Here is a 25,978-nt window from a genome sequence, read left to right as displayed (position 1 = left end):
ATTTCTTCTCTCAGAGGGTTGTAAATCTGTGGAATTCTCTGCCCCAGAGAGCTGTGGAGGCTGGGTCATTGAATATATTTAAGGCGGAGATAGACAGATTTTTGAGCGATAAGGGAGTCGGGTTATGGGGAGCGGGCAGGGAAGTGGAACTGAGTCCATGATCAGATCAGCCATGATCTTATTAAATGACGGAGCAGGCTCGAGGGGCCAAATGGCCGACTCCTGCTCCTATTTCTTATGGTCTTATGTTCTAAAGCGGGATAAAGTATCAATAAGCCATTGCACAACAAACCTACAACTGCACCACACCTGATCGGGGACTGGCTCCTTACAACACTTTCACCTTACCTTGAATTTCACCATGTACAAGGCATCGGTTAATCGGTGCAAGGTGGCATGTTTATCTCCAGTCTGAAAGAGAGGGGAAGATTTTAGAAATAGGACTAGATTAGTTCGGGTAAGAGCACCTCTGATAGAATTACACAGAATATGCAGCACAGAAACCGGCCATTGGGCCCCACGGCTCCGTGTCGGTGTTTATGGTCCACACCAGCCCCCTCCGACCCCTCTCCATCTCACACCATCACCATATCCTTCTATTCCTTTCTCCCTCATGTGTTTATCCAGCTTCCCCTTAAATACATCGATACTATTCGCCTCAACCTCTCCCTGTGGCAGCGAGTTCCACATTCTCACCGCTCTCTGGGTAAAGAGGTTTCTCCCAAATTCTTTATTTATTCATATTGATGGCCCCTAGTTCTGGTCTCGCCCACAAGTGGAACCATCTGCTCTACACCTACCCTACAAACCCCTTCATAATATTAAAGACCTCAATCAGGTCACCTCTAGAGAGAAGGTCCCCAGGCTGTTCACCCTTTCCTGATGGCAATAACCGTTCAGTTCTGGAGACATCCTTGTAAATCTTTTTTTGCATCTTTTCAATGCATCTACATCCTTTTTATATAATATTAACCTACTGGTTGAGCTACTGGGGATGGAATAAAAAAACACTTGCAACATGGAACACTGAAGTACTATGGAGCAATAGGGTACTGCTCCAGAGGTTTGAGCACATAATCCAGGCTGACATTCCAGTATAGTGCTGAGGGAGGGGCCAGTGCTGAGGGAGTGCTGCACTGTCGGAGGGGCCGTCTTTCGGATGAGACATTAAACCGAGGCCCTGTCTGCTCTCTCAGGTGGACGTAAAAGATCCCATGGCACTATTTCAAAGAAGAGCAGGGGAGTTATCCCCGGTGTCCTGGCCAATATTTATTCTTCAATCCACATCACAAACAGATTATCTGGTCATGATCACAATGCTGTTTGTGGGAGCTTGCTGTGCAAAAAATGGCTGCTGCGTTTCCTACAAAACAACAGCGACTGCACTTCAATAAAAGTACTTCATTGGCTGCTAAACGCTTTGGAACGATCTGCGGTTGCAGCATGCGTTATATAAAGGCAAATAGTTTCTTGCTAACAGTGCTGCAGGAGAGGGACTGGGGGTCCTTGTGCATGAAACACAAAAAGTTAGTATGCAGGTACAGCAGGTGATCTGGAAGACAAATGGAATGTTGGCCTTTATTGCAAGGGGGATAGAGTATAAAAGCAGAGAAGTCCTGCTACAACTGTGCAGGGTATTGGTGAGGCCACACCTGGAGTACTGTGTACAGTTTTGGTCCCCGTATTTAAGGAGGGATATACTGACATTGGAGACAGTTCAGAGAAGGTTCACTTGGTTGATTCCTGAGATGAGGGGGTTGACTTGTGAAGATAGGTTGAGTAGGTTGGGCCTATACTCATTGGAGTTCAGAAGAATGAGAGGTGATCTTATCTAAACTTTTAAGGTAATATGGGGGCTCGACAGAGTGGATGCAGAGAGGATATTTCCACTCATAGTGGAAACTAAAAGTAAGGGACATAGTCTCAGAATAAGGGGCCGCCCATTTAAAACTGAGATGAGGAGGAACAACTTCTCTCAGAGGGTTGTAAATCTGCGGAATTCTCTGCCCCAGAGAGCTGTGGAGGCTGGGTCATTGAATATATTTAAGGTGGATGGAGACAGATTTTTGAGCGATAAGGGAGTCAAAAGTTATGGGGAGCGGGCGGGGAAGTGGAGCTGAGTCCATGATCAGATCAGCCATGATCATATTAAATGGCGGAGCAGGCGCGAGGGGCCGTATGACCTACTCCTGCTCCTATTTCTTATGTTCTTATATTCCAAGAGGTTTGTCGCAATGGTTGTGACAAATTGAGCTTTCATTCCGTCTGGCTGAAGTCTGGCTCAGTGGGAGACACCCTGTCGGGATGTAGCCTGTAGCGTTCCACACACCGCTGGAGAGTGGGTCACGGTCAAAGACGACCGATATTTACGTTGGTTTATTGCGGGTAGAATCACGCTAGCTTTCCATTCACCGGTCGATTCAGGTCCCGAAAAATATATACACCTTGTCACCATTAAAAAAAAAACCTACCTCCAGGAATATGGCGACCACAGCCAGACCGTCCGGTGACACTGCTGCCTCCGCAAAGGTTTTGTACTTTGCCGAGTTCCAGTGAACCAAGTGAAGCTGCAATTGGGGGGGAAAGAAAGATCGATCACCCGTGCTCGGAGAGACCAAGGAACTCGCCCGCCATCCGCAAACAATCGATTCAAACATAGTCTACGCAACAACAGTCTATTTAAACAGAGACTACACGACAGCGCTCTATAGCAAACCGTCTCGGTGAACTACAGCAAACGGAGCTCACGACCAAAACTACAGCAAAGTCTCCCGAGTGAGGCAGGATTATTTCCCCAGCGCAGTGCAGTGATTGGAGGGAAGTTACAGAATACACAGTGTGTGTGTGTGTATGTGTGTTTGTGTGTAACGTCAATCCCAGTCACTGACAGCCAGGCGTGATTGACGGGGGAATTACCCAATCATCTCAATTCTGACCTGGACTTGTGGGGGCGTCACTGTGTGTGTGGGGCGGGGGGCACTAGGTTAATCCCAGTTTAAAGCATTTTCGTTATTATGATGGGCTAAAAGAGCTGGGACGCTGCCCTTTAGAGAAGCGTAGATGATGGGTGATCCGATCGCGGTTTATAAGATGAAGAGATTACAAATTTTTCCAATTCAATAGGTTAGGGAGGAACAGGGGCTGCAATCTTAATTTGTGCAAGGCCAGATCTGGGTTCGCTGTCAGGAGATGGGTCTTGTCCCAGAGCACAGTGGGCCTTTGGAACAAGTTGCCGTCTCGAGCGGTGGACACTGATTCGATCAATTCCTTCAAGCGCGAGTTTCTGGCCACGACAGAGATCGCATCTTACTGAAAGGGGATACTGTAGAGAATTATTGAGGCCACAAGGCTCTGCTGAGCTAGTTTTGATCGCCAAAGTGAGGGGTGGGGAGGGGAGAGGAATGTCCAAGAAATGTTTCCCTCCCACATTGGCCTGTGTTTTTCACCCATCCCAGGGGATCAGAATGTTCCGGGTGGGGTGGAGTGTATCTCTATCGTGGGACACAAGTTATCACCATTGTGTGGGACAGGCTCAATGAACCAAAGGCTCCTCACCAGTCCGTTATTATTCTTCTAAAATACTTTGGAAGGAATCAGAAAATATACCCAGCTCACCCAAATATGGCTTATTCGGTTTAAGCCAGACCCATAAAACCGGCCTATACGTCACACAACATACAAGCTCCACTTGTGAATTCCCTGCCGAGAGAGAGATTTCCCAGGGATTCTCTCAATATTCATGGTCCTAAAGACCTGCAGGGAGTTGCAGCAGACATCCTGGGCTCCAAACCCTCCAAAAAGGCCCAATCCACTCCCCCTCTCGCTGGCGGTTCACGTTCCTTTCACACCGGCCCTCGTGGGTCAGTGTTTGATTGAATTACCCGACCGACAGCTGGAAAAGTTACCCAGTGTTGTTAATCCATCTCAGCCTGCGCAAGGATGGCTTGTGGGAGGGGGGGGCTCGGCAGAAATGTCTTCTGAAGGCGGGTCAATAGCCTGTCAGTACTCACCACCTAGGCGTAGCATGAAGCATGGCCACTTGTCTATACTCACACCCCATCCCCCACCTTCAACACTCACTCCCTCCCCCACCTTCAACACTCACTCCCTCCCCCACCGGCGCACTGTGGCTGCAGTGTGTACCATCTACAAGATGCACTGCAGCAACTCGCCAAGGCTTCTTCGGCAGCACCTCCCAAACCCGCGACCTCTACCACCTAGAAGGACAAGGGCAGCAGGCACATGGGAACACCACCACCTCCACGTTCCCCTCCCAGTCACACACCATCCTGACTTGGAAATATATCGGCCGTTCCTTCATTGCTTGCATTGAAATATATCGGCTTGCCTTTATTGACCGAGGCATAGAATATAAGAGTAGGGAGATTATGCTTAAATTGTATAATACTTTGGTTAGGCCACGGCTGGAGTACTGCGTGCAGTTCTGGTCGCCGTATTATAGGAAGGACGTGATTGCACTGGAGAGGGTGCAGAGGAGATTTACTAGGATGCAGCCTGGAATGGAGAATCTTAGTTATGAGGACAGATTGGATAGGCTGGGTTTGTTCTCAATGGAACAGAGGAGGTTGAGAGGAGATCTCATTAAGGTGTACAAAATATTGAGGGGACTGGACATAGTGGATAGCAAGGGTCTATTTCCATTGGTAGAGGGGTCTATTACGAGGGGGCATCGTTTTAAGGTGGTTGGTGGAAGGTTTAGAGGGGATTTGAGGGGGAGCTTCTTTACACAGAGGGTTGTGGGGATCTGGAACTCGCTGCCTGGAAGAGTGGTGGATGCAGAAACCCTCACCACTTTTAAGAGATGGTTGGATGGGCACTTGAAGTGCTGTAACCTGCAGGGTTATAGACCTAGAGCTGGTAATTGGGATTAGACTGGATGACCTTTTGTTGGACGGCACAGATATAATAGTAAGTACTGCAGGGAATAGAATACGGCCAGGGTGATCTCCTGGACTAGTGTCGATCACCTGGATGGATCGGAGAGGAATTTTCCCAGATTGTTTCCTCCCTAAATTGGCCTGGGTTATTAATCTGGTTTTTGCCTCTCCCAGGAGATCACATGGCTCCGGTTGGGGTGGAGTGTAGAATGTTTCAGTATAAGGGGTGTCACAGTTGTGTGAGGCGGACTGGTTGGGCTGGGTGCTCTTTGCCTTTCTGTCACTGTTCATAGGTTTATATGTAACCTTCAGGGCTGCTGACCGAGGGCCGTGCGGCTCTGTATCGGCCGGGGCGGACACGATGGGCCGGAATGGCCTCCTTCTGCGCTGTATATTTCTATGTTTCAATCGTCGCTGGGGCACAATCCTGGAACTCCCTCCCTAACAGCACTGTGGGAGCACCTTCACCACACGGACTGCAGCGGTTCAAGAAGGCGGCTCACCACCACCTTCTCAAGGGGCAATTAGGGATGGGCAATAAATGCCGGCCTTGCCAGCGACGCCGAATAAAAACTTGGATGAGGAAAGGGAGGCCAACCAGTGTCTCAGGACTGAACCCAAGGGGTCTTGACAGGGTAGATGCAGAGAGGATATTCCCCCTCGAGGAGGAATCTAGAACTAGGGGGCATAGTTTCAGAATAAGGGGCCGCCCATTTAAAACGGAGATGAGGAGGAATTTCTTCTCTCAGAGGGTCGTGAATCTTTGGAATTCTCTCCCCAGAGAGCTGTGGAGGCTGGGTCATTGAATATATTTAAGGTGGAGATAGACAGATTTTTGAATGATAAAGAAGTCAAGGGTCATGGGGAGCGGGCGGGGAAGGGGAGCTGAGCCCAAGATCAGATCAGCCATGATCGTATTGAATGGTGGAGCATGCTCGAGGGGCCATATGGTTCTACTCCAGTTCCTATTTCTTATGTTCTTATGGGAGTCAGTACCTTTGGGAAAGGGAATAAAACATAACCGCACCCCCTCCCCCCCACATCATCCCCGAGCAGTGTGTGATCCAATGAACACTTGCTTACCTCCCCAGGATAAGACTTGCCATCGACCGTATGCTCCGATCCTCGCCAACCTCTCCGTCCCCAGTGAAAGTGGAACTGTTTCAGTTTGTAGGGATGCTCCAAGGGGCCACCACAGACCACTGCGGGATCAAAAACGGGTTAGAACCAGGTTAGAACCCATTGGGAAATGGTGAAACGGTGAGAGATTGGGAAGTGTTGATGTTCAAGGGGACCTGGGTGTCCTTGTGCACGAAAGTTAACATGCAGGTACAGCAAGTAGTTAAGAAAGCAAATGGTATGATGGCCTTTCTTACAAGAGGATTTGAGTATAATGGTAAAGACGTCTTACTGCAATTATATCGGGCCCCGGTGAGACCACACCTGGAGTATTGTGTACAGTGTCGGTCTCCTTACCTGAGGAAGGATACATTTGCCATAGAGGGAGTGCAACGAAGGTTCACCAGACTGATTCCTGGGATGGGGGGATTGTCCTATGAGGAGAGATTGAGTAGACTGGGCCGATATTCTCTTGAGTTTAGAAGAATGAGAGGTGATCTCATTGAAACATACAAAATTCTTACAGGGATTGACAGGGTAGATGCAGGGAGGATGTTTCCCCCGGGCTGGGGAGTCTAGAACCAGGGGTCACAGTCTCAGGATAAGGGGTCGGCCATTTAGGACTGAGATGAGGAGGAATTTCTTCACTCAGAGGGTGGTGAATCTTTGGAATTCTCTGCCCCAGAGGGCTGTGGAGGCTCAGTCTTTGAGTATATTCAAGATAGAGATCGATAGATTTTTGGATATTAAGGGAATCAAGGGATATGGGGATGAGGCGGGAAAGTGGAGTTGAGGTCGAAGATCAGCCGTGATCAGTGAATGGCGGAGCAGGCTCGAGGGGCCGAATGGCCGACTCCTGCTCCTAATTCTTACGTTATGTTCTTAGGTCACAACTATTTTGTTGAAACAATAACCAAGTGCTCCTTGACTAAAGGAGCACTAAAACCGACAAATTAAACAAATCAAACTTTTAACAGTAAATGGATCAAATTAAAATTTGGTTGCCGGGGGTGATGATGCACTCCACTCCCTCCGGCACCCACCTCCCGCGGAAGGCCGCGAGCGTACCGGTGGACACCGCGTGCTCCATCTCCAGGGACACCCTGGCTCGGATGTAACCGTGGGAGAGGGGCAGGCAGTCGGGCTGAACGACCCCCTCGACCGCCCGCTGCCTGGATCTGTTCTTAGGTCACAGGACAGACGAGGAAAGCCTTTCTGCCATTTTGGCTCATCCAACGTGGATTTATATAGCACCTTTAACACAGTAAAACGTCCCAATATGTTTCACAAGAGCGTTATCCAAGGAGATATCAGGCGAGATCATGGCTCTCTGTAAAGTACGCAGCCGTGCAGCGCTCCAGGGAAACCGCGCGGCCGACATGTCAATGTAAAAACCGCACATGCTCGGTATTTTGAATGGCTCGCGAAGCCCCTTAAAAGAGTCTGTGCACCCAAAATAAATTACGGGAAACATCTCATCTCACCCAAAGAGCTGGCACAGGCATGATGGGTCAAATGGCCTTCTCTGTGCTGCAGAATTCTGTGATGATATAACCAAACATTTGGCCAAAGAGGTGGGTTTTGTTATGTTCAGAATAAATCCACAAGACTGTATATTGTAAGCTCAAACTGTTGTGACCTTGGTCTCTTTAATGTAACTCCAGGGTGAGGAAGCAGCCTGGTACACTGCCTTTTATACCTGCTTGCCCAGGGTGTGCAGGTAACCCTTGGGTCTCCCACAGGTGCGCCCCCTGGTGGCAAGTCTTACACACTAGTAAAGTTTACATGCATAACAGGTTTTAAGGAGCATCTTAAAAGGAGGAGAGAGAGAGGTGGAGAGGTTTAGGGAGGGAGTTCCAGAGCTTGGGGCCCAGGCAGCTGAAGGCACGGCCAACGATGGTGGAGCGATGGAAATTGGGAAACCTGGAAAGTAAAGGCTTCAGATCCTAGCGTGTAGAGCGAGAAATTCTGCCATGAGTAAAAGGCCATCACGTCCACAGACATCGGATAATTCGATCAGAGACTCCTTCCCCCATCCCCCGCCCCAGCAGGTTACTTCCGTGACCTCACTGGGAAATGTCAATCACACAGTGTTGTTACATACACTCAAGAATCCTCAACCCCCCCCACTCTCTCACTAAATGTCCAGCTCCTTTTTTGTAACACGCTGCCCATTGAGTCAAGGAACCTCTCTGAAACTCTGTCAGATCCGTAAGGCAGCGGGAAAGCGAAGAACTCACTCCCAATATGGCTGTTCACGTGCAGGAGTAAGACTGATGGAGGCACTGGATAGGCGAGGGAGCCTTGGCGAGGGAGCAGCGCAGATTCACCAGAATTATACCGGGGCTATAAATAGAGCTGGAGCACCGGGCCCTGGGACATCATGGGCCACCCCAGCCTGCGAGAGAACATCTCTATAAGTCGGGGCTATAAAAATAGCTGGAGCAAGCCACTGCAGCTTCCAGTGCGAGCCGACACAACTGTACAACGGCTTCAAGGTGGGGGACTGGGTGATGTCATCAGGACCCAGGTTTGGAGCGTGAGCAGGAGCATCGGCAGGGCCCTGGTACGGCAGAGCAGCGGACTGGCGACAAGTGATCGGAGCGGATAGTGATGAGGGATCGTGGCTGAGATTTGGTGAGTGAGCGTGACGGAGGATCAGTGAATGTTTGGTGCGGAGGTGCGGCGAATGAGGGTTCGGGGCCCAGAAGAGCCCAGGGCCCGGGGGCAGCACGGGCCCAGCCCACACTGTGCGATATGTGCACGCACTAGGTCTGTGCAGCAGAGCTGGTCTCCAGTCGTCCTGGTTAACCCTTGCCCCTGGACCCAAGACCTCGCTCTGTCAACGGTCACCACACGTTAAAAAAATCCACACACAGGCATCTTCCACCCCCTCAATTGGAGTTCAGGACTGGAACATGGTGTCCTACATTGAAACATCTGTGAACCCATGTGGAAGCAAGTCATTCTCGTTCGAGGGACCGCCGATGATGATGATTGTGAGAATATAAGTTGCTTCTCTTATATTCCTTTGTGTTTAGGAGGTTGAGGGATGATGTAATCGAAGTGTTTCAAATAATAAAAGGGATTCGATGGGGTAGATAGTGAAACTATTTCCTCTGGTGGGGGGGGGAGTCCAGAACAAGGGGAGGTGTAACCTTAAAACTAGAGCCAGGGGTGATGTCAGGAAGCACTTCTTCACACAAAGGGCGGTGGGAATCTGGAACTCTCTCCCCCAAAAAGACACTGGGGGTCAATTTGAGCTTTCAAGGCCAAGATAGATTTTCGTTGGGTAAGGGTATCGAGGGATATGGAGCCAAGGTCGGGTGGCGTTGAGGTGCAGATCAGCGGTGGTCTGCTAGAATGGTGGAGCGGGCTGGAGGAGCTGAATGGCCTCATCCTGTTCCGAATGTGCTGAAGGAAATCAGTCAACACGGCTGCCCCTCCCCTTTAATCAAACCGGTACGAGAGTGACACTGAATAATTTATGTGCATCAAAAGGCCAAACTGGCCCAGAGGGCTCAGTTCAGTAATTTGATTCGCCTCGAGTCCCGGGATCTCAATCTCAAACTTCACAGCTTCCGATTGCCCAGTAAATAGAACACAAGCAAACTTGGTGACAAACCTGAAAAATACATTCCATTGGGCCGTGAACATGCTCATTTGCTGCCAATTAACGTAGGCTTTGGATACAACTTACATTTATATAGAACCTTTAACGAAGGACATATATTAGGGCGGGTGACAAAAGTTCAGTCAAAGAGAGAGAGTTTAAAGGGGCGTCTTAAAGGAGGAGAGATAGATAGAGAGGCAGAGAGGTTTAGGGAGGTAGTTCCAGAGCTTGGGACCCAGGCAACAGAGGCACGGCCACCGATGGTGGAGCGATTATAATCAGGGATGCTCAAGAGGGCAGAATTAGAGGAGCGCAGACATCTCGGGGGGGTTGTGGGGCTGGAGGAGATTACAGAGATAGGGAGGGGCGAGGGCTATGGAGGGATTTGAAAATAAGGATAAGAATTTTTAAATTGAGGCGATGCTTAACCGGGAGCCAATGTAGGTCAGCGAGCACAGGGGGTGATGGGTGAGCGGGACTTGGTGCGAGTTAGGACACGGGGCAGTGAGCACAGGGGGTGATGGGTGAGTGGGACTTGGTGTGAGTTAGGACACGGGGCAGTGAGCACAGGGGGTGATGGGTGAGTGGGACTTGGTGTGAGTTAGGACACGGGGCAGTGAGCACAGGGGGTGATGGGTGAGTGGGACTTGGTGTGAGTTAGGACACGGGGCAGTGAGCACAGGGGGTGATGGGTGAGCGGGACTCGGTGCGAGTTAGGACACAGGGCAGTGAGCACAGGGGGTGATGGGTGAGCGGGACTCGGTGCGAGTTAGGACATGGGGCACAGGGGGTGATGGGTGAGCGGGACTCGGTGCGAGTTAGGACACGGGGCAGTGAGCACAGGGGGTGATGGGTGAGTGGGACTTGGTGTGAGTTAGGACACGGGGCAGTGAGCACAGGGGGTGATGGGTGAGCAGGACTCGGTGCGAGTTAGGACATGGGACACAGGGGGTGATGGGTGAGCGGGACTCGGTGCGAGTTAGGACACGGGGCACAGGGGGTGATGGGTGAGCGGGACTAGGTGCGAGTTAGGACACGGGGGCAGCCGAATTTGATGAGATGGGTGAACAGTTGATACCAGGGATGGCTGGTAACAGTAGAAAACTGTTTGCATAACAGGATGGAAATTAACTGTAGAGGAGATATTTTGTCAGACATAAAAATGAGACAATGATAACAGCATTGATGAATCATACTGGGACAGAACCTGCGGGGACATGTTGGTTCAGAAATAAAGCACAGCGAAGCAACGATGTAAATTTAAGCAGAGCAAATGAGGATAACTACATCCTAACACTTTGGGACACTGATTGTCCATCACTGTTCTCAAATCAAATTCAATCCCCAGGGCCTGATAGTCTGCATCCCAGAGTACTTAAGGAAGTGGCCCTAGAAATAGTGGATGCATTGGTGATCATTTTCCAACAGTCTATCGACTCTGGATCAGTTCCTATGGATTGGAGGGTAGCTGATGTAACCCCGCTTTTTAAAAAAGGGGGAAAAGAGAAAACAGGGAATTATTGACCGGTTAGCCTGACATTGGTGATGGGGAAAATGTTGAAATCAATTATTAAAGATTTAATAGCAGCACATTTGGAAAGAGTGACAGGATCGGTCCAAGTCAGCATGGATTTATGAAAGGGAAATCATGCTTGACAAATCTTCTGGAATTTTTTGAGGATGTAACTAGTAGAGTGGACAAGGGAGAACCAGTGGATGTGGTGTATTTGGACTTTCAAAAGGCTTTTGACAAGGTCCCACACAAGAGATTAGTGTGCAAAATTAAAGCACATGGTATTGGGGGATAATGTATTGACGTGGATAGAGAACTGGTTGGCAGACAGGAAGCAAAGAGTAGGAATAAACGGGTCCTTTTCAGAATGGCAGACAGTGACTAGTAGAGTGCCGCAGGGCTCAGTGCTGGGACCCCAGCTATTTACAATATACATTAATGATTTAGACGCAGGAATTGAGTGTAATATCTCCAAGTTTGCAGATGACACTAAGCTGGGTGGCAGTGTGAGCTGTGAGGAGGATGCTAAGAGGCTGCAGGATGACTTGGACAGGTTAGGTGCGTGGGCAAATGCATGACAGATGCAGTATAATGTGGATAAATGTGAGGTTATCCACTTTGGTGGACAAACAGGAAGACAGATTATTATCTGAATGGTGACAGATTAGTAAAAGGGGAGGTGCAACGAGACCTGGGTGTCATGGTACATCAGTCATTGAAGGTTGGCATGCAGGTACAGCAGGCGGTGAAGGCGGCAAATGGAATGTTGGCCTTCATAGCGAGAGAAATTGAGTATAGGAGCAGGGAGGTCTTTCTACATTTGTACAGGGCCCTGGTAAGGCCACACCTTGAATATTGTGTACAGTTTTGGTCTTCTAATCTGAGGAAGGACATTCTTGCTATTGAGGGAGTGCAGCGAAGGGTCACCAGACTGATGCCTAGGATGGCAGGACTGACATATGAAGAAAGACTGGATCGACTAGGCTTACATTCAATGGAATTTAGAAGAATGAGAGGGGATCTCATAGAAACATATAAAATTCAAACGGGATTGGACAGGTTAGATGCAGGAAGAATGTTCCCGATGTTGGGGAAGTACAGAACCAGGGGTCACAGTCTAAGGATAAGGGTTAAGCCATTTAGGACCGAGTTGAGGAGAAATTTCTTCATTCAGAGAATTGTGAACCTGTGGAATTCTCTACCACAGAAAGTTGTTGAGGCCAGTTCATTAGATATATTCAAAAGGGAGTTAGATGTGGCCCTTACGGCTGAAGGGATCAAGGGGTATGGAGAGAAAGCAGGAAAGGGGAACTGAGGGAATGATCAGCCATGCTCTTATTGAATAGCGGTGCAGGCTCGAAGGGCCAAATGGCCTACTCCTGCACCTATTTACTATGTTTCTATGTTAGTTAGGAGCAGAGACTGGAGATACTGGCATTATTTCCACTGGAGCAGAGAAGGATAAGAGGAGATTAAATTGAGGAAATGATGAATGTTAAGAGTGTGAATGGCGAAGGCGATTGAGCCCAGACGAGCACTGCCAACTTTTATGTTTCTATAGATGAAGTCCTTACTACTCGGGGGATCAAGTGGTATGGCGAGAAAGCAGGAATGGGGTACTGAAGTTGCATGTTCAGCCATGAACTCATTGAATGGCGGTGCAGGCTCGAAGGGCCGAATGGCCTACTCCTGCACCTATTGTCTATGTTTCTATAGCAGTCAGTGGCAAGGGATTATTGATTTAAAAGTGGCACTAAGGGAGTGAAGAGTGAATTTAGGAGGAACTTTTTTCACAGAAGGTTATTGGAGCATGGAATGCCTGGTTATGGTGCATGTGTGCGGCAGAAGACCATTGCATCTTTTAATGGAAGATTGGCTAAATATTTGAAGTAGAGAGACAGCGGGGAGAGAATGGGTAAAGTGGGATGGGTTTGGATATTGTATCAAATAGTCGCCACAACGATTGGCCGATTGGCTGGAACACACCCACTGCTTCCCCCTCACCCGATGTTCCTGTCCCACTCCCACACACCGGACAAAGCTTTCAGTCTCTCGAGCGACAGAGTTTCGGGCCGAGTTGCGGGAAGATCTGTCGGTGTGTGAAACAGACATCTGGCCAGGGCAGGTCCCAGAGGTGAACAGAAATCTGTGCAAATCAGACATCACACCGTCCCCGGGTACTCGGAGAATCTTACATTAAAGTGCAAGTAGAAAACTGTTTGCATAACAGGATGGAAATTAACTGTAGAGGAGATATTTTGTCAGACATAAAAATGAGACAATGATAACAGCATTCATGAATCATTCTGGGACAGAACCTGCGGGGACATGTTGGTTCAGAAATAAAGCACAGCGAAGCAACAATGTAAATTTAAGCAGAGCAAATGAGGATAACTACATCCTAACACTTTGGGACACTGATTGTCCATCACTGTTCTCAAATCAAATTTAATTTCTCACCTCGACCCCCATCACAACGCCCCCTCAGCCCCGCCCCTCCTACAGTGCAGCTCTCCCTCAGTACTGCCCCTCCGACAGTGCGGCACTCCCTCAGTACCGCCCCTCCGACAGTGCGGCGCTCCTTCAGCACTGCCCCTCCGACAGTACGGTGCTCCCTCAGTACTGCCCCTCCGACAGTGCGGCGCTCCCTCAGTACTGCCCCTCCGACAGTGCGGCGCTCCTTCAGTACTGCCCCTCCGACAGTGCGGCGCTCCCTCAGTACTGCCCCTCCGACAGTGCGGCGCTCCCTCAGTACTGCCCCTCCGACAGTGCGTGGCTCCCTCAGCACCGCCCCTCCGACAGTGCGGGGCTCCCTCAGTACCGCCCCTCCGACAGTGCGGGGCTCCCTCAGTACTGCCCCTCCGACAGTGCGGCGCTCCTTCAGCACTGCCCCTCCGACAGTACAGCTCTCCCTCAGCACTGCCCCTCCGACAGTGCGGCGCTCTTTCAGCACTGCCCCTCCGACAGTGCAGCGCTTCTTCAGTACTGCCCCTCCGACAGTGCGGCGCTCCCTCAGGACTGCCCCTCCGACAGTGCGGCGCTCCCTCAGCACTGTCCCTCCGACAGTGCGGCACTCCCTCAGTACTGCCCCTCCGACAGTGCGTGGCCCCCTCAGCACCGCCCCTCCGACAGTGCGGCGCTCTTTCAGCACTGCCCCTCCGACAGTGCAGCGCTTCTTCAGTACTGCCCCTCCGACAGTGCGGCGCTCCCTCAGGACTGTCCCTCCGACAGTGCGGCACTCCCTCAGTACTGCCCCTCCGACAGTGCGTGGCCCCCTCAGCACTGCCCCTCCGACAGTGCAGCGCTTCTTCAGTACTGCCCCTCCGACAGTGCGTGGCCCCCTCAGCACCGCCCCTCCGACAGTGCGTGGCCCCCTCAGCACTGCCCCTCCGACAGTGCGGCGCTCCTTCAGTACTGCCCCTCCGACAGTGCGGCGCTCCCTCAGTACTGAAGCCTAGATTATGTGCTGAAATCTCTGGAGTGGGTCTTGAACCCATGCCCTTCTGACTCAGAGACTCGAGTGATTCCTACGAAGCCACAGCTGTGGTACATGATGATGTAGAGTTTGTTGCCACTTGCTGACCAGTTAATTGTTCTCCAAGAGCTTATAAATAAAAAACAAAGCCCGTCCTTTGCTGCAGCATCGGGTGTTCCACTCAGCTGTGTTGCTCCATCATACAATGATAGCCCTCCTCTTTCATCCTGTAATTTGCCACTACTTTTAGCTCAGCATTTTGCCCAAACCACGTTAGTGAGTGAGTCCGCGACTGAAACCCAAACCAAGGGATGTCCGACCTGCCCCTCTGCGGTTTCGATCACCCGAAGCCTTTCATTAAATCTGAGTCAAGTCACGGCACAACAGGAGGTGACCCTTCGAGTGGCTTCCGATGACCTGGGATTGCGTGTCTGCCATTTCCCCTCCATCCTTCAGAAAGCAAGAAGTCACGGTTCGGTTGTCAATGGCATCACACCGACGAGTCACACAGACCGTGAGGCACAGATTCCTTTCACCGCCTGTGACTGGGCAGCAGGAGCGTTAAAATTGGAGTCAGGGCTCCTGGGCGAGGGGAGGGGGGAGGTGAGCGAGAGGTAGGGGAGGGGGAGAGGGAGGCAAGAATTGGAAATCAATGGCTGCCGCTGGAAAGTGTGTGTGTAGATGTTGTGTGAGGGCAGGATCGGCCTCATCTGTGATCGACTCCCTCCACCACCGGCGCACCGTGGCTGCAGTGTGCACCGTCTACAAGATGCACTGCAGCAACTCGCCAAGGCTTCTTCGGCAGCACCTCCCAAACCCGCGACCTCTACCACCTAGAAGGACAAGGGCAGCAGGCGCATGGGAACACCACCACCTCCACGTTCCCCTCCCAGTCACACACCATCCCGACTTGGAAATATATCGGCCGTTCCTTCATCGTCGCTGGGTCACAATCCTGGAACTCCCTCCCTAACAGCACTGTGGGAGCACCTTCACCACACGGACTGCAGCGGTTCAAGAAGGCGGCTCACCACCACCTTCTCAAGGGGCAATTAGGGATGGGCACTAAATGCCGGGACACCCACATCCCAGGAACGAATAAAATAAAATATAAAAGGTGCAGTACCCGAGCTCCTGCCCGTTTCTCTCAGTAACTGGGGTGGGGCGAGGGCCTAATGCCTCTCTCAGCTGACCCCCCCTCACTGGCCCATGTGTGACTCGGAGGGGAAGGTGGAGGTGGTGGTGCTCCCACACACCGCCTGCTCCTACCCCTCCGGCTGGTGGAGGTGGCGGGTTTGGGAGGTGTTGCCGAAGGGACAACGGAGGCTTTGCATTTGAACAGTTCCACTTGTTTATTCTGTAATCTGTTAGAGCCCTCGGTGAGGACTGAATGTCCTGTCAGTGCCAGCGCGACTGGTGCAGCTCCGTGTGTAACACAGCTCTGCGAGCACCTGCCCCGTGGACCGTCACTGTCCCGTGGTAACAAGAGGGCACAAACTTCACAAAAAATAAATAAAGAGGAGATCTGGGGAAAAGAAGTAGTTCAAACAGAGGATGGTTAGAAAGGGGCATTCTCCAACACACAGCACAAATTAGATTCCCTAAATTATTTTATAAAGAGAATTAAATAGTTGCTTGAAAGAGAGAGGAAAGATAAAGGGTGAGGGGAGGGATGAGGGGGATTAGACTGGGTGGCTCACGAGGAGAAAAGCTGCAGCAGAGACAGGATTGGACAGCGGCCTGTGTCTATGCTGGAAAACTCAGCAGAGAGAGAGCATATAGTGAGGACAGCAGAGAAAGGGTTAACTTAAAAAGGAACAAATTCAATTAAGATGGGGAGATCTGTCTGGCAGGTTCTGAATATAGACATGGGATATAACCAGGAGCTTTGGTATCAGAAGGTAGTGTTACAGAGAGGTGTGCTGAAGAAGCAAAGATTTAAGTTCCGTGTCCTGGTTATAAAGAATCATTGTCTTCAGAGTGAGCGAGAGAGCGAGAGCGAGAGCAAGAGAGAGAGAGCGAGAGAGAGAGAGAGAGAGCACGAGAGAGAGAGAGAGAGAGAGCTGTTCCTGCTAGAGCTGTGTCACTGCGTCAAGTCTGTGCTGCAACATGATTGCAGTTTTTAAATGTTGGATTTAAGATGCGAGATTGTGTGGGGCTGTATTGCAGGGTCTCAGAAAGAGACCGTTTGCGGTGGCATTGTGTCAGAATCCTGTGGCCGTCCCGACCTAAATTCACCCTCACCTCACACACGCACCTCCCTCACCTCACACACGCACCTCCGCTCTCCCTCACCTCACACACGCACCTCCGCTCTCCCTCACCTCACACACGCACCTCCGCTCTCCCTCACCTCACACACGCACCTCCGCTCTCCCTCACCTCACACACGCACCTCCGCTCTCCCTCACCCTCACCTCACACACGCACCTCTGCTCTCCCTCACCCTCACCTCACACACGCACCTCCGCTCTCCCTCAGCCTCACCTCACACATGCACCTCCGCTCTCCCTCACCTAACACACGCACCTCCGCTCTCCCTCACCTCCGCTCTCCCTCACCTCACACACGCACCCCCGCTCTCCCTCACCTCCGCTCTCCCTCACCTCACACATGCACCTCCGCTCTCCCTCACCTCCGCTCTCCCTCACCTCACACACGCACCTCCGCTCTCCCTCACCTCACACATGCACCTCCGCTCTCCCTCACCTCCGCTCTTCCTCACCTCCGCTCTCCCTCACCTCACACACGCACCTCCGCTCTCCCTCACCTCACACATGCACCTCCGCTCTCCCTCACCTCCGCTCTTCCTCACCTCCGCTCTCCCTCACCTCACACACGCACCTCCGCTCTCCCTCACCTCCGCTCTTCCTCACCTCCGCTCTCCCTCACCTCACACACGCACCTCCGCTCTCCCTCACCTCACACACGCACCTCCGCTCTCCCTCACCTCCGCTCTCACCACCCAACAAAATTCAGGTGAAGAAATCGATGCCCCTGCGCTGTGCCCCGACAGGTTTGTCTATCGGTGCACCTTATCCCCAGTGTGCGCGGCCCGACAGCGTGGCGACTCTTCAGGGGGAGGGCCTGCCGCAGCCGCCATGTCTTTATTTTTGCCGGCCGACTTCCTGATCGGCACAGAAAGATTGTGCCCACGGGTTCGGCCGGGCCGTCAATGGGCAGCCCGGTACCCCCTCTTGGATGCCAAGCCGCTGGCCTGGCCCTAACCTTCCCTGGTGGCCCCAGTGGCCGAAGATTAAAAAACGCCCTTTAACAGAGGCGGGAGAGCGTGGCGACGCACACGCGCTGTGACATCACCATCCCTCCGCCACTGAGTGACAGCAGAGGAGTCCCGGTCCCGACCCAAATTCAGCCCCTCAGCCCACCTCCCTGTCCATCTCCCACCCCCACGATCACCCACTTCCGGTGGGACTTGGAAAAAATGTCAAAGTCCTGAAAATCGATGGTACGGTCGCCTCACGGAGCCCTGCGGTAAAACCAGACCAAATCTCTCCGGTGCGCCAGCTATTCTTGCACTGCTGAACGTCAGCCCCTGTATCTCATTTACCAAGAAAATGACACTGCAATACGTGCCGGGACAGGCCTGTAAATATAGACCGCACTGCCATTTCTAAATAAATAATTAACTGGCAAAACATTACAAAAAAAGATGGAACCCTTTCAACGCCACATACTGCAACCTACGCCTTTCATTCCCCCACCCCTGATTAACAGGGAACATTGTACATAAAATTGACAGTTTTAAAAATCAGCATAAATTTCCAGCCTGCGATGACAGCATTGGTCAGCAACCCGAACTTTTGTCGAGCTCCTCGGGTGCAGGGAGCGATGCGTCAGTAAGGAGATGGAACCCAGTGGGAGTGGACAGAGCAAGGGGGGAAAAAAAAAAACAGGGTGATACCGGGGATAAAGGGGTTAAATGAAGAGGAACGGTTGCATAGACGCGGCTCGCATTCCCTCGAGTACAGGAACAGATTAAGGAGTGATCTAATTAAAGTGTTTAAGATAATTAAAGGATTTGAGTGGGTAAATCAGAGAGAAACGGTTTCCTCTGGTGAAGGGAGCCCAGAACAAGGATATTCTTAAAAACTAGAGCCAGGCCGTTCAGGGGCGATGTCAGGAAACACTTCGTCACACCAAGGGCGGTGGGAATCGGGAACGCTCTCCCCCAAAAATGTTGTTGAGGCTGGGGGGTCAATTCAAAATGACCAACCCGAGATCGCGAGATTTTCATTAGGTAAAGGTATTAAGGAATACGGAACCAGGGTGGGTAGATGGAGTTGTGCCCCAGATCAGCCATAATCTAATTGATTGGGGGGAGAACAGGCTGGAGGGGCTGAATGGCCTCCTCCTGTTCCTAAACAAAGGAGAGCAGTAGCAAGGTGGGAGGATTTAGTAATGGGAGCCCAGGAGAGCAAGAGGTCAAGAGATGAGCTAACTGGCATCAGAACAGCAGAAGGGAGTGCTGTGGTGATTGTTGCTGGAATAGTAATCCTGAAGCCTGGGCTAGTAATCCAAAGAACTCGAGTTCAAATCCCACCAGGGCTGTTTGAACATTTGAATTCAGTTTTTTTTTTTAAAATCTGCTATCATTAAAAGTGACCAGGAAGTAGCCAGATTGGCCTTAAAAGCCCAACTGGTTCACTAATGTCCTTCAGGAGAAGGAACCCGTCCTTACCCGGTTTGGGCCTATAGGTGACTCCAGTTCCACACCAATGTGGTTGACTCTTAACTGCCCCCTGGTGGCCCAGCGAGAAGCTCGGTGGCATCCAAACAGTTATAGAAAGGCAGTGGCTGGACAACTTCAGGGTAACTAAGGGGTGGGCAGCAAATGCCAGCCTTGCCAGCGACGCCCACATCCCGGACAATTCTTTTTTTTTACATATGCAGAAAAGCAGAATTTCTAAGCGCTGGTTTATCGAGGGTCTTGGCAGCTCAGTATTCCAGTCGTTGACCTTCTGCCACCTCCACTCTCCCGGGGAAGGAGGGAGAAAAGCGGCAAAGGTAGAAACAGGGCACTCACCGTCCGGAAACGTTAATCCCAGCTTCCTCTCTCTGCATTGACGGGCAGAATCCTTCCCTAGCTTCCGATTTTAATTCCAGGTTTCCAGCACCTGCTGTATTTTCTTTAGTTTAATGGAGGAGCTGTACATTTCCCACATTACAACACTGACCACACTCCAAAAGTACTTCATTGGCTGTAAAGCTCTTTGAGACGTCTGGTGGTCGTGAAAGGCGCTATATAAATGCAAGACTTTCTTTCTTATATACAGCACCTAATCACTGGATCAGTACATCTCCTCTCCTTTCAAGAATCAATGAAGTACTTTTTGAAGTGTAGTCACTGTTGTAATGTGGGAAACACGGCAGTCAATTGGCACACAGCAAGCTCCCACAAACAGCAATGAGATAAATTACTAATTAATCTTTCTTTTTTAAAAAAAGGTTGAGGTATAAAAATTGGCCAGAACACCCAGAGATAACTCCCCTGCTCTTCTTCCACTAGTGCCGGAGACAGCAGACGGGGCCTCGGTTTAACATCTTATCCGAAAGACTGCACCTCCGACAGTGCGGCGCTCCCTCAGTACTGCCCCTCCGACAGTGCGGCGCTCCCTCAGTACCGCCCCTCCGACAGTGCGGCGCTCCCTCAGTACTGCCCCTCCGACAGTGCGGCGCTCCCTCAGTACTGCCCCTCCGACAGTGCGGCGCTCCCTCAGCACCGCCCCTCCGACAGTGCGGCGCTCCCTCAGTACTGCCCCTCCGACAGTGCGGCGCTCCCTCAGCACCGCCCCTCCGACAGTGCGGCGCTCCCTCAGCACCGCCCCTCCGACAGTGCGGCGCTCCCTCAGTACCGCCCTCCCTCAGTACCGCCCCTCCGACAGTGCGGCACTCCCTCAGTACTGCCCCTCCGACAGTGCGGCACTCCCTCAGTACCGCCCCTCCAACAGTGCGGCGCTCCCTCAGTACTGCCCCTCCGACAGTGCGGCACTCCCTCAGTACCGCCCCTCCGACAGTGCGGCGCTCCCTCAGAACTGCACTGGGAGTATAGGCCAGGATTATGTGCTCAAGTCTCTGAGGTGGGACTTGAACTCTCAACTTTCAGACTCAGAGGCGAGAGTGCTGTCCACTGAGCCTCATGGACACAAACATTGGATAAGCACCTTTATGGTCTAAACAATCAAACCAATGATCTGAGAGAGGATTCCTGGGGTCGGAGGAGCCTTTAGCATTCTGCTTATTTGTTGGCTTACTTTCCCATTATTTCTGTTTACACAAATTAATTTTTCCTTTGGGTAGAATGGAGCACAAACCCAGGCCGACACTCCCAGTGCAGTACTGAGGGAGCTCCGCACTGTCGGAGGGGCGGTGCTGAGGGAGCGCCACACTGTCGGAGGAGCCGTCTTTCGGATGAGACGTTAAACCGAGGCCTGGTCTGCTCTCTCAGGTGGGTGTAAAAGATGCCATGACACTATTTCGATGTCCTGGGCAATATTTATCTCTCAATCAACATCACTTTAAAAAAAAAGACATGATCTGGGTCATTATCACAGTGCTGTGTGTGGGAGCTTGCTGTGCACAAATTGGCTGCTGTGTTTCCCACATTACAACAGTGACTACACTCCAAAAGTACTTCATTGGCTGTAAAGCGCTTTGGGACATCCTGAGGTGGCCAGAGGCGTTATGGAAATGCAAGTTCTTTATTTGGGTGCCCGTATGTGCAGGAAGTTCGGGCCGTAGTCAGCCACCCTTTGCAGGGGCTCCCAAGTGTGTCAGTATTGGCAGGAAGTTTCCCCACACAGAAGAGTTTTAAAATCTGTTAAATATAGCTATCCCCCTGTTCCATTCTGTATTTGATCAAACTTTGCAGTCTACGCACAAAACCCTCTGCAGAGAAGCTAAACTACAGCAAGATTTAAATTTAATCTCACCGGCTGGACGTTAAAGAGCAGAGGGGAATTCTCTCCGGTGTTCTGGTATTTATCCCTCAATCAAATTCACTAAAAAAGATTATGTGATCATTATTCAGCTGCCTGGGCCCCAAGCTCTGGAACTCCCTCCCTAAACCTCTCCGCCTCTCGACCTCTCTCTCCTCCTTTAAGACACTCCTTAAAACTGACCTCTCTGACCCAGCTTTTGCACCTGCCCCAATATCTCCCTGTGTAGTTGTGTGTCCGAGTTTGTCTGATAATCGCTTCTTGGGACGGATTGCTACATTAAAGGCGCTATACAAATGCAAGTTCATGTTATTGTTAGCTAGTTGTTTGTGGGAGCTTGCTGTGCATAAATTGGCATTTTCTACTTTGTGACGGTGACTACACTTCTAAAACAAAGTATTTCATTGGCTCGAAAGCTCTTTGCGACATCCGGAGGTTGTGAAAGGCGCTATATAAAGGCAAGTTCTTTCTCGAATGCAGCAACAGTCTGGTGCCCTCGCACCCCGCCCCGCCCCCCTCAGTCTCTCACCCGTCTTATCATCGCAGTCCTCGAACTCCACCATGACCGAGTGGCCATTGTTGCAGATGGACATGGAGGTGCAGGCACTGTAGGACATAGAGATGGGCTGGAGGCCTGCATCGTACACCGCCTGGCCGGACACGATGTCAATGGGCGACTGCCGGTCTCCCTGGGCGAACGGGAAATCCTTGTACCAGTTCAAGGGACCTGTCAAAAGAAGGAGGATTCATGAGAATCATACAGCACGGGAGGGGGCCATTCGGCCCATCTATGCCTGTGCCGGCTCTTTGAAGAGCGATCCAAATAGTCCCAGCCTCCTCGCGCTTTCCCCACAGACCCGCACGTGCTTTTTCTTTTCAATTATTTATCCAATTCTTTTTTTGAAAGAGACTATTTAATCTGCTTCCAGCTCCCTTTCAGGCAACGCATTCCACATCACAACAACGCATTACATTGATCACACGGGATATACGGCCCAGAAACAGGCCATTGGGCCCAACCAGTCCAGGCCGGCGTTTATGCTCCACTCGAGCCTCCTCCCGTTTTTCCCCATCTAAATCTATCAGCATAACCCTCTATTCCCTTCTCCCCCATATGCTTGTCCAGCTTCCCCTTAAATACATCGATACTATTCCCCTCAACCACTCCCTGTGGCAGCGAGTTCCACATTCTCACCTCTCTCTGGGTAAAGAAGTTTCTCCTGAATTCTGGGATTAGATTTCTGGGTGACTATCTTATATTGATGGTCTCTAGTTATGCTCTTTCCCACAAGTGAAAACATTCTCTCTGTATCCACTCTATCAAAACCTTTCATGATTTTAAAGACCTCTATTAGGTCACCCCTCAGCCTTCTTTGTTCATCCTTTCCTGATATGTATACCCTCGCATTTCTGGTATCATCCTTGTAAATCATCTCTGTACCCTCTCCAGTGCCTCGATATTCTTTCTATAATATGGCGACCAGAACTGTACAGAGTACTCCAAGTGTGGTCTCACCAAGGTTCGATACAGGTTCAGCATAACTTCCCTACTTTTCAATTCTATCCCTCTAGAAATAAACCCTAGTGCTTGGTTTGCTTTTTACAGCCTTGCTAACCCGTGTCGCAACATTTAGCGATGTGTGTATTTGTATCCGAGATCCCTTTGTTCCTCTACCTCACCCAGACTCACACCCTCCAAGTAATCAGTGACCTCCCTATTCTTCCGACCAAAATGTAATACCTCACATTTATCTCTGTTGAACTTCATTTGCCAATTATATGCCCATTCTGCAAGTTTATTAATGTTCTCCTGTAATTTGTTGCAGTCCTCCTTAGTATTGACTATTGCCTAATTTGGTGTCATCCGCAAAAGTAGAAATTGTGTTTTTGATTTCAAAGTCTACATTGTTAACTAAAATTGTGAACAGCAGTGGTCCCAACACTGATCCTTGTGGAACACCATGACACACCTTCTGTCACTGTGAATAGTTACCCTTTACCCCTACTCTCTGCTTTCTGTCTTGAAGCCAGCAAGCGATCCATTCTGCTACTTGTCCCCTGACTCTGCATTCTCTGACCTTGTTCATCAGTCTATTATGGGGCACCTTATCGAAGGCCTTTTGAAAATCTAGATAAATGACATCTACTGCATTACCCTTGTCTACTCTCTCTGTTACCTCTTTAAAAAATTCACTGAGGTTGGTCAAACAAGACTTTCCCTTTTGAAATCCGTGTTGACCATTCAATATTATATTTTTAGTTTCTAGACATTCTTCTATTTTCTCCTTAAGTAGGGATCCCATTATTTTTCCTACCACCGATGTTAAGCTGACTGGTCTATAATTCCCTGGATATGTTCTATTCCCCCTCCTTAAATATTGGTATTATGTTAGCTATCTGCCAGTCTTCTGGCACTACACCTTTTTCTAACCAATTATTAAATGTGTGTAGTAATGCCTCGGCTAGCTCTTCCCTGGACTCTGTTAAAATGCGTGGATGCAATCCATCCGGGCCTGGGGTTTTATCCTCAAGTTTGATTAGTTTATTTAATACATCCCCTCTTTTTATTTTGAATGCACTTATCTCATTACCAGTATCATTCAGTGTTATGTCCATCTCTTCGACCTCACAAAATAATTCTCCTCCTCTACCCCTCTGGTTCTTTTGTCGATTATCCTAAATCTGTGTCCTCTGGTTACCCACCTCCTGACACTGGAGTTTCTCCTGATGTAACTTTATAACCAGGTTGTACCCTGCAGACTGAATGCAGCACAGCCCAAATACATTTTCAATATCTCTGGGAGCATGTATTTTTTTTAAACCCAGAGAATTCCTGTCCGGAATCAGATACAATTAAAACTAACGAATAAAACTTTAAATACTACAATAAGGGGGAACAGCACGGGTAATACAGAGTTGGCGGGAAACGTTTTAAATTTCAGATGTTCAGAACATCCTGCCATTAAGGTCAATCACGATCATAACATTGAGCTTTTATAAATCATGTCACCTTCTAGAATCATCGGCTATCACAGCACAGGAGGAGGCCATTCGGCCCATCGAGTCCACACCAGCTTCTTTCAAAGAGCCACCAGTCAGTCCCACTCCCCGCCCTGTCCCCATATCCCTGCTATTGTTTCAAAAAGGAGTTAGATGTAGTCCTTACTACTAGGGGGATCAAGGGGTATGGCGAGAAAGCAGGAATGGGGTACTGAAGTTGCATGTTCAGCCATGAACTCATTGAATGGCGGTGCAGGCTCGAAGGGCCGAATGGCCTACTCCTGCACCTATTTTCTATGTTTCTATGGTTCCTTCAATTATTTATCCAATTCCATTTCCAAAGCCACGACTGAGTCTGCCTCCACCACCCTCTCAGGCAGCGCATTCCAGATCCTAACCACTCGCTGCATAAAAAAGTTTTCCCTCATATCGCCTTTGGTTCTTTTGCCAATCGCCTTAAATCTGTGTCCCTCTGGTTAGTGACCCTTGAGCCCCTGGAAAGAGTGAATTAAGAGAAACTGCCTGAACCCTTCATGGTTCGAAACATTACAAATAGACACACACAACACACACACACACTTCCAATTAGTCACTGGGGCGTGGGGGGCAATAGCCTATGGCACAAGAGTTCAGAAATTCTTATTAAAATAAAAGCATCAAAGATTAAATAGCTCACCGTTATGTTCCCCGTAGCCCCAGCAGTTTTGGCCACTCATTGTGCTGTGCAAGAATGCTAGAGTGAGAGGCTCTTGTTCACTGTCACACACACTGTGTGTGTATCTCTCTCTCTCTCTCTCTCTCTCTCTCTCTCGGCTCTCTCTCACCTGCCCTGTTATTAATGTCAGGGGCAGGCACTATGTGAGAACGAGCCTTCCCTGGGAAGGCTACAGTGGGAATGAGGGAGAAGGTGAACAGCGGTTGCAGGGCAGAGCTGCTCTCGGGCGCCACTTGTGCATGCTGTGGCCTCAGTTTATCATGCTGTCAATCACACCATGTCCCTGGGAGGAGCAGAGAGGCGGAGGTGAATCAGGGCTGAGCCTTGGCACCAGCTCAGAAACAGAAAGACTTCTTGCAATCCGCGGAAAGTTCCCCTGAGAAATCCCCCAAGAGCTTTCATCGGGGGGTCGGATATGTAAAACTGACATAGCTGGACAAAATCTTCCTTCAATCCACTTTATTTCAGGGAGGGGTGCTGCAGCTGACCCAGTTTCTTTATGAGAACAGCCGGGGTTAAAATTAGCAAAACGGATTTTCACGATTTCCCCGTGTGTGTGTGTGTTTCAAATTCTCTCCACGCACAATCACAATTTCTAAAAAAAACTCAAGGTTGAAGAGAAAAAAACCTCAATTTTTAAAATGATATCTTTTTCATTGCGAAGCAACTCGAGTTCCCCCCCCCCCCCA

The 25,978-nt window shown here is 50.2% G+C and overlaps 1 protein-coding gene across 1 annotated transcript in view; it reads right to left on the bottom strand.

Moving 5' to 3' along the window:
- Positions 1–25,323, bottom strand: part of ca7 (carbonic anhydrase VII) — a 45,417-nt gene extending 20,094 nt beyond the window's left edge. The window contains exons 1-5 of the mRNA XM_070897046.1: positions 25,251–25,323; positions 22,104–22,301; positions 5,982–6,100; positions 2,472–2,567; positions 349–411 (exon numbers count right to left, since the gene is read on the bottom strand). Of these exons, the coding sequence (XP_070753147.1) occupies positions 349–411; positions 2,472–2,567; positions 5,982–6,100; positions 22,104–22,301; positions 25,251–25,290 (516 nt within the window). The 5' untranslated portion in view covers positions 25,291–25,323. The remainder of the gene's footprint in view (positions 1–348; positions 412–2,471; positions 2,568–5,981; positions 6,101–22,103; positions 22,302–25,250) is intronic.
- Between the last annotated feature and the right edge of the window lie 655 nt (positions 25,324–25,978).

This window comes from Pristiophorus japonicus, chromosome 13, assembly GCF_044704955.1.
Source record: "Pristiophorus japonicus isolate sPriJap1 chromosome 13, sPriJap1.hap1, whole genome shotgun sequence".
Lineage (NCBI taxonomy): Eukaryota > Metazoa > Chordata > Chondrichthyes > Pristiophoridae > Pristiophorus > Pristiophorus japonicus.
The sequence above is the reverse complement of the archived record's forward strand: the minus strand, read 5'-3'. Positions and strand labels throughout refer to the sequence as shown.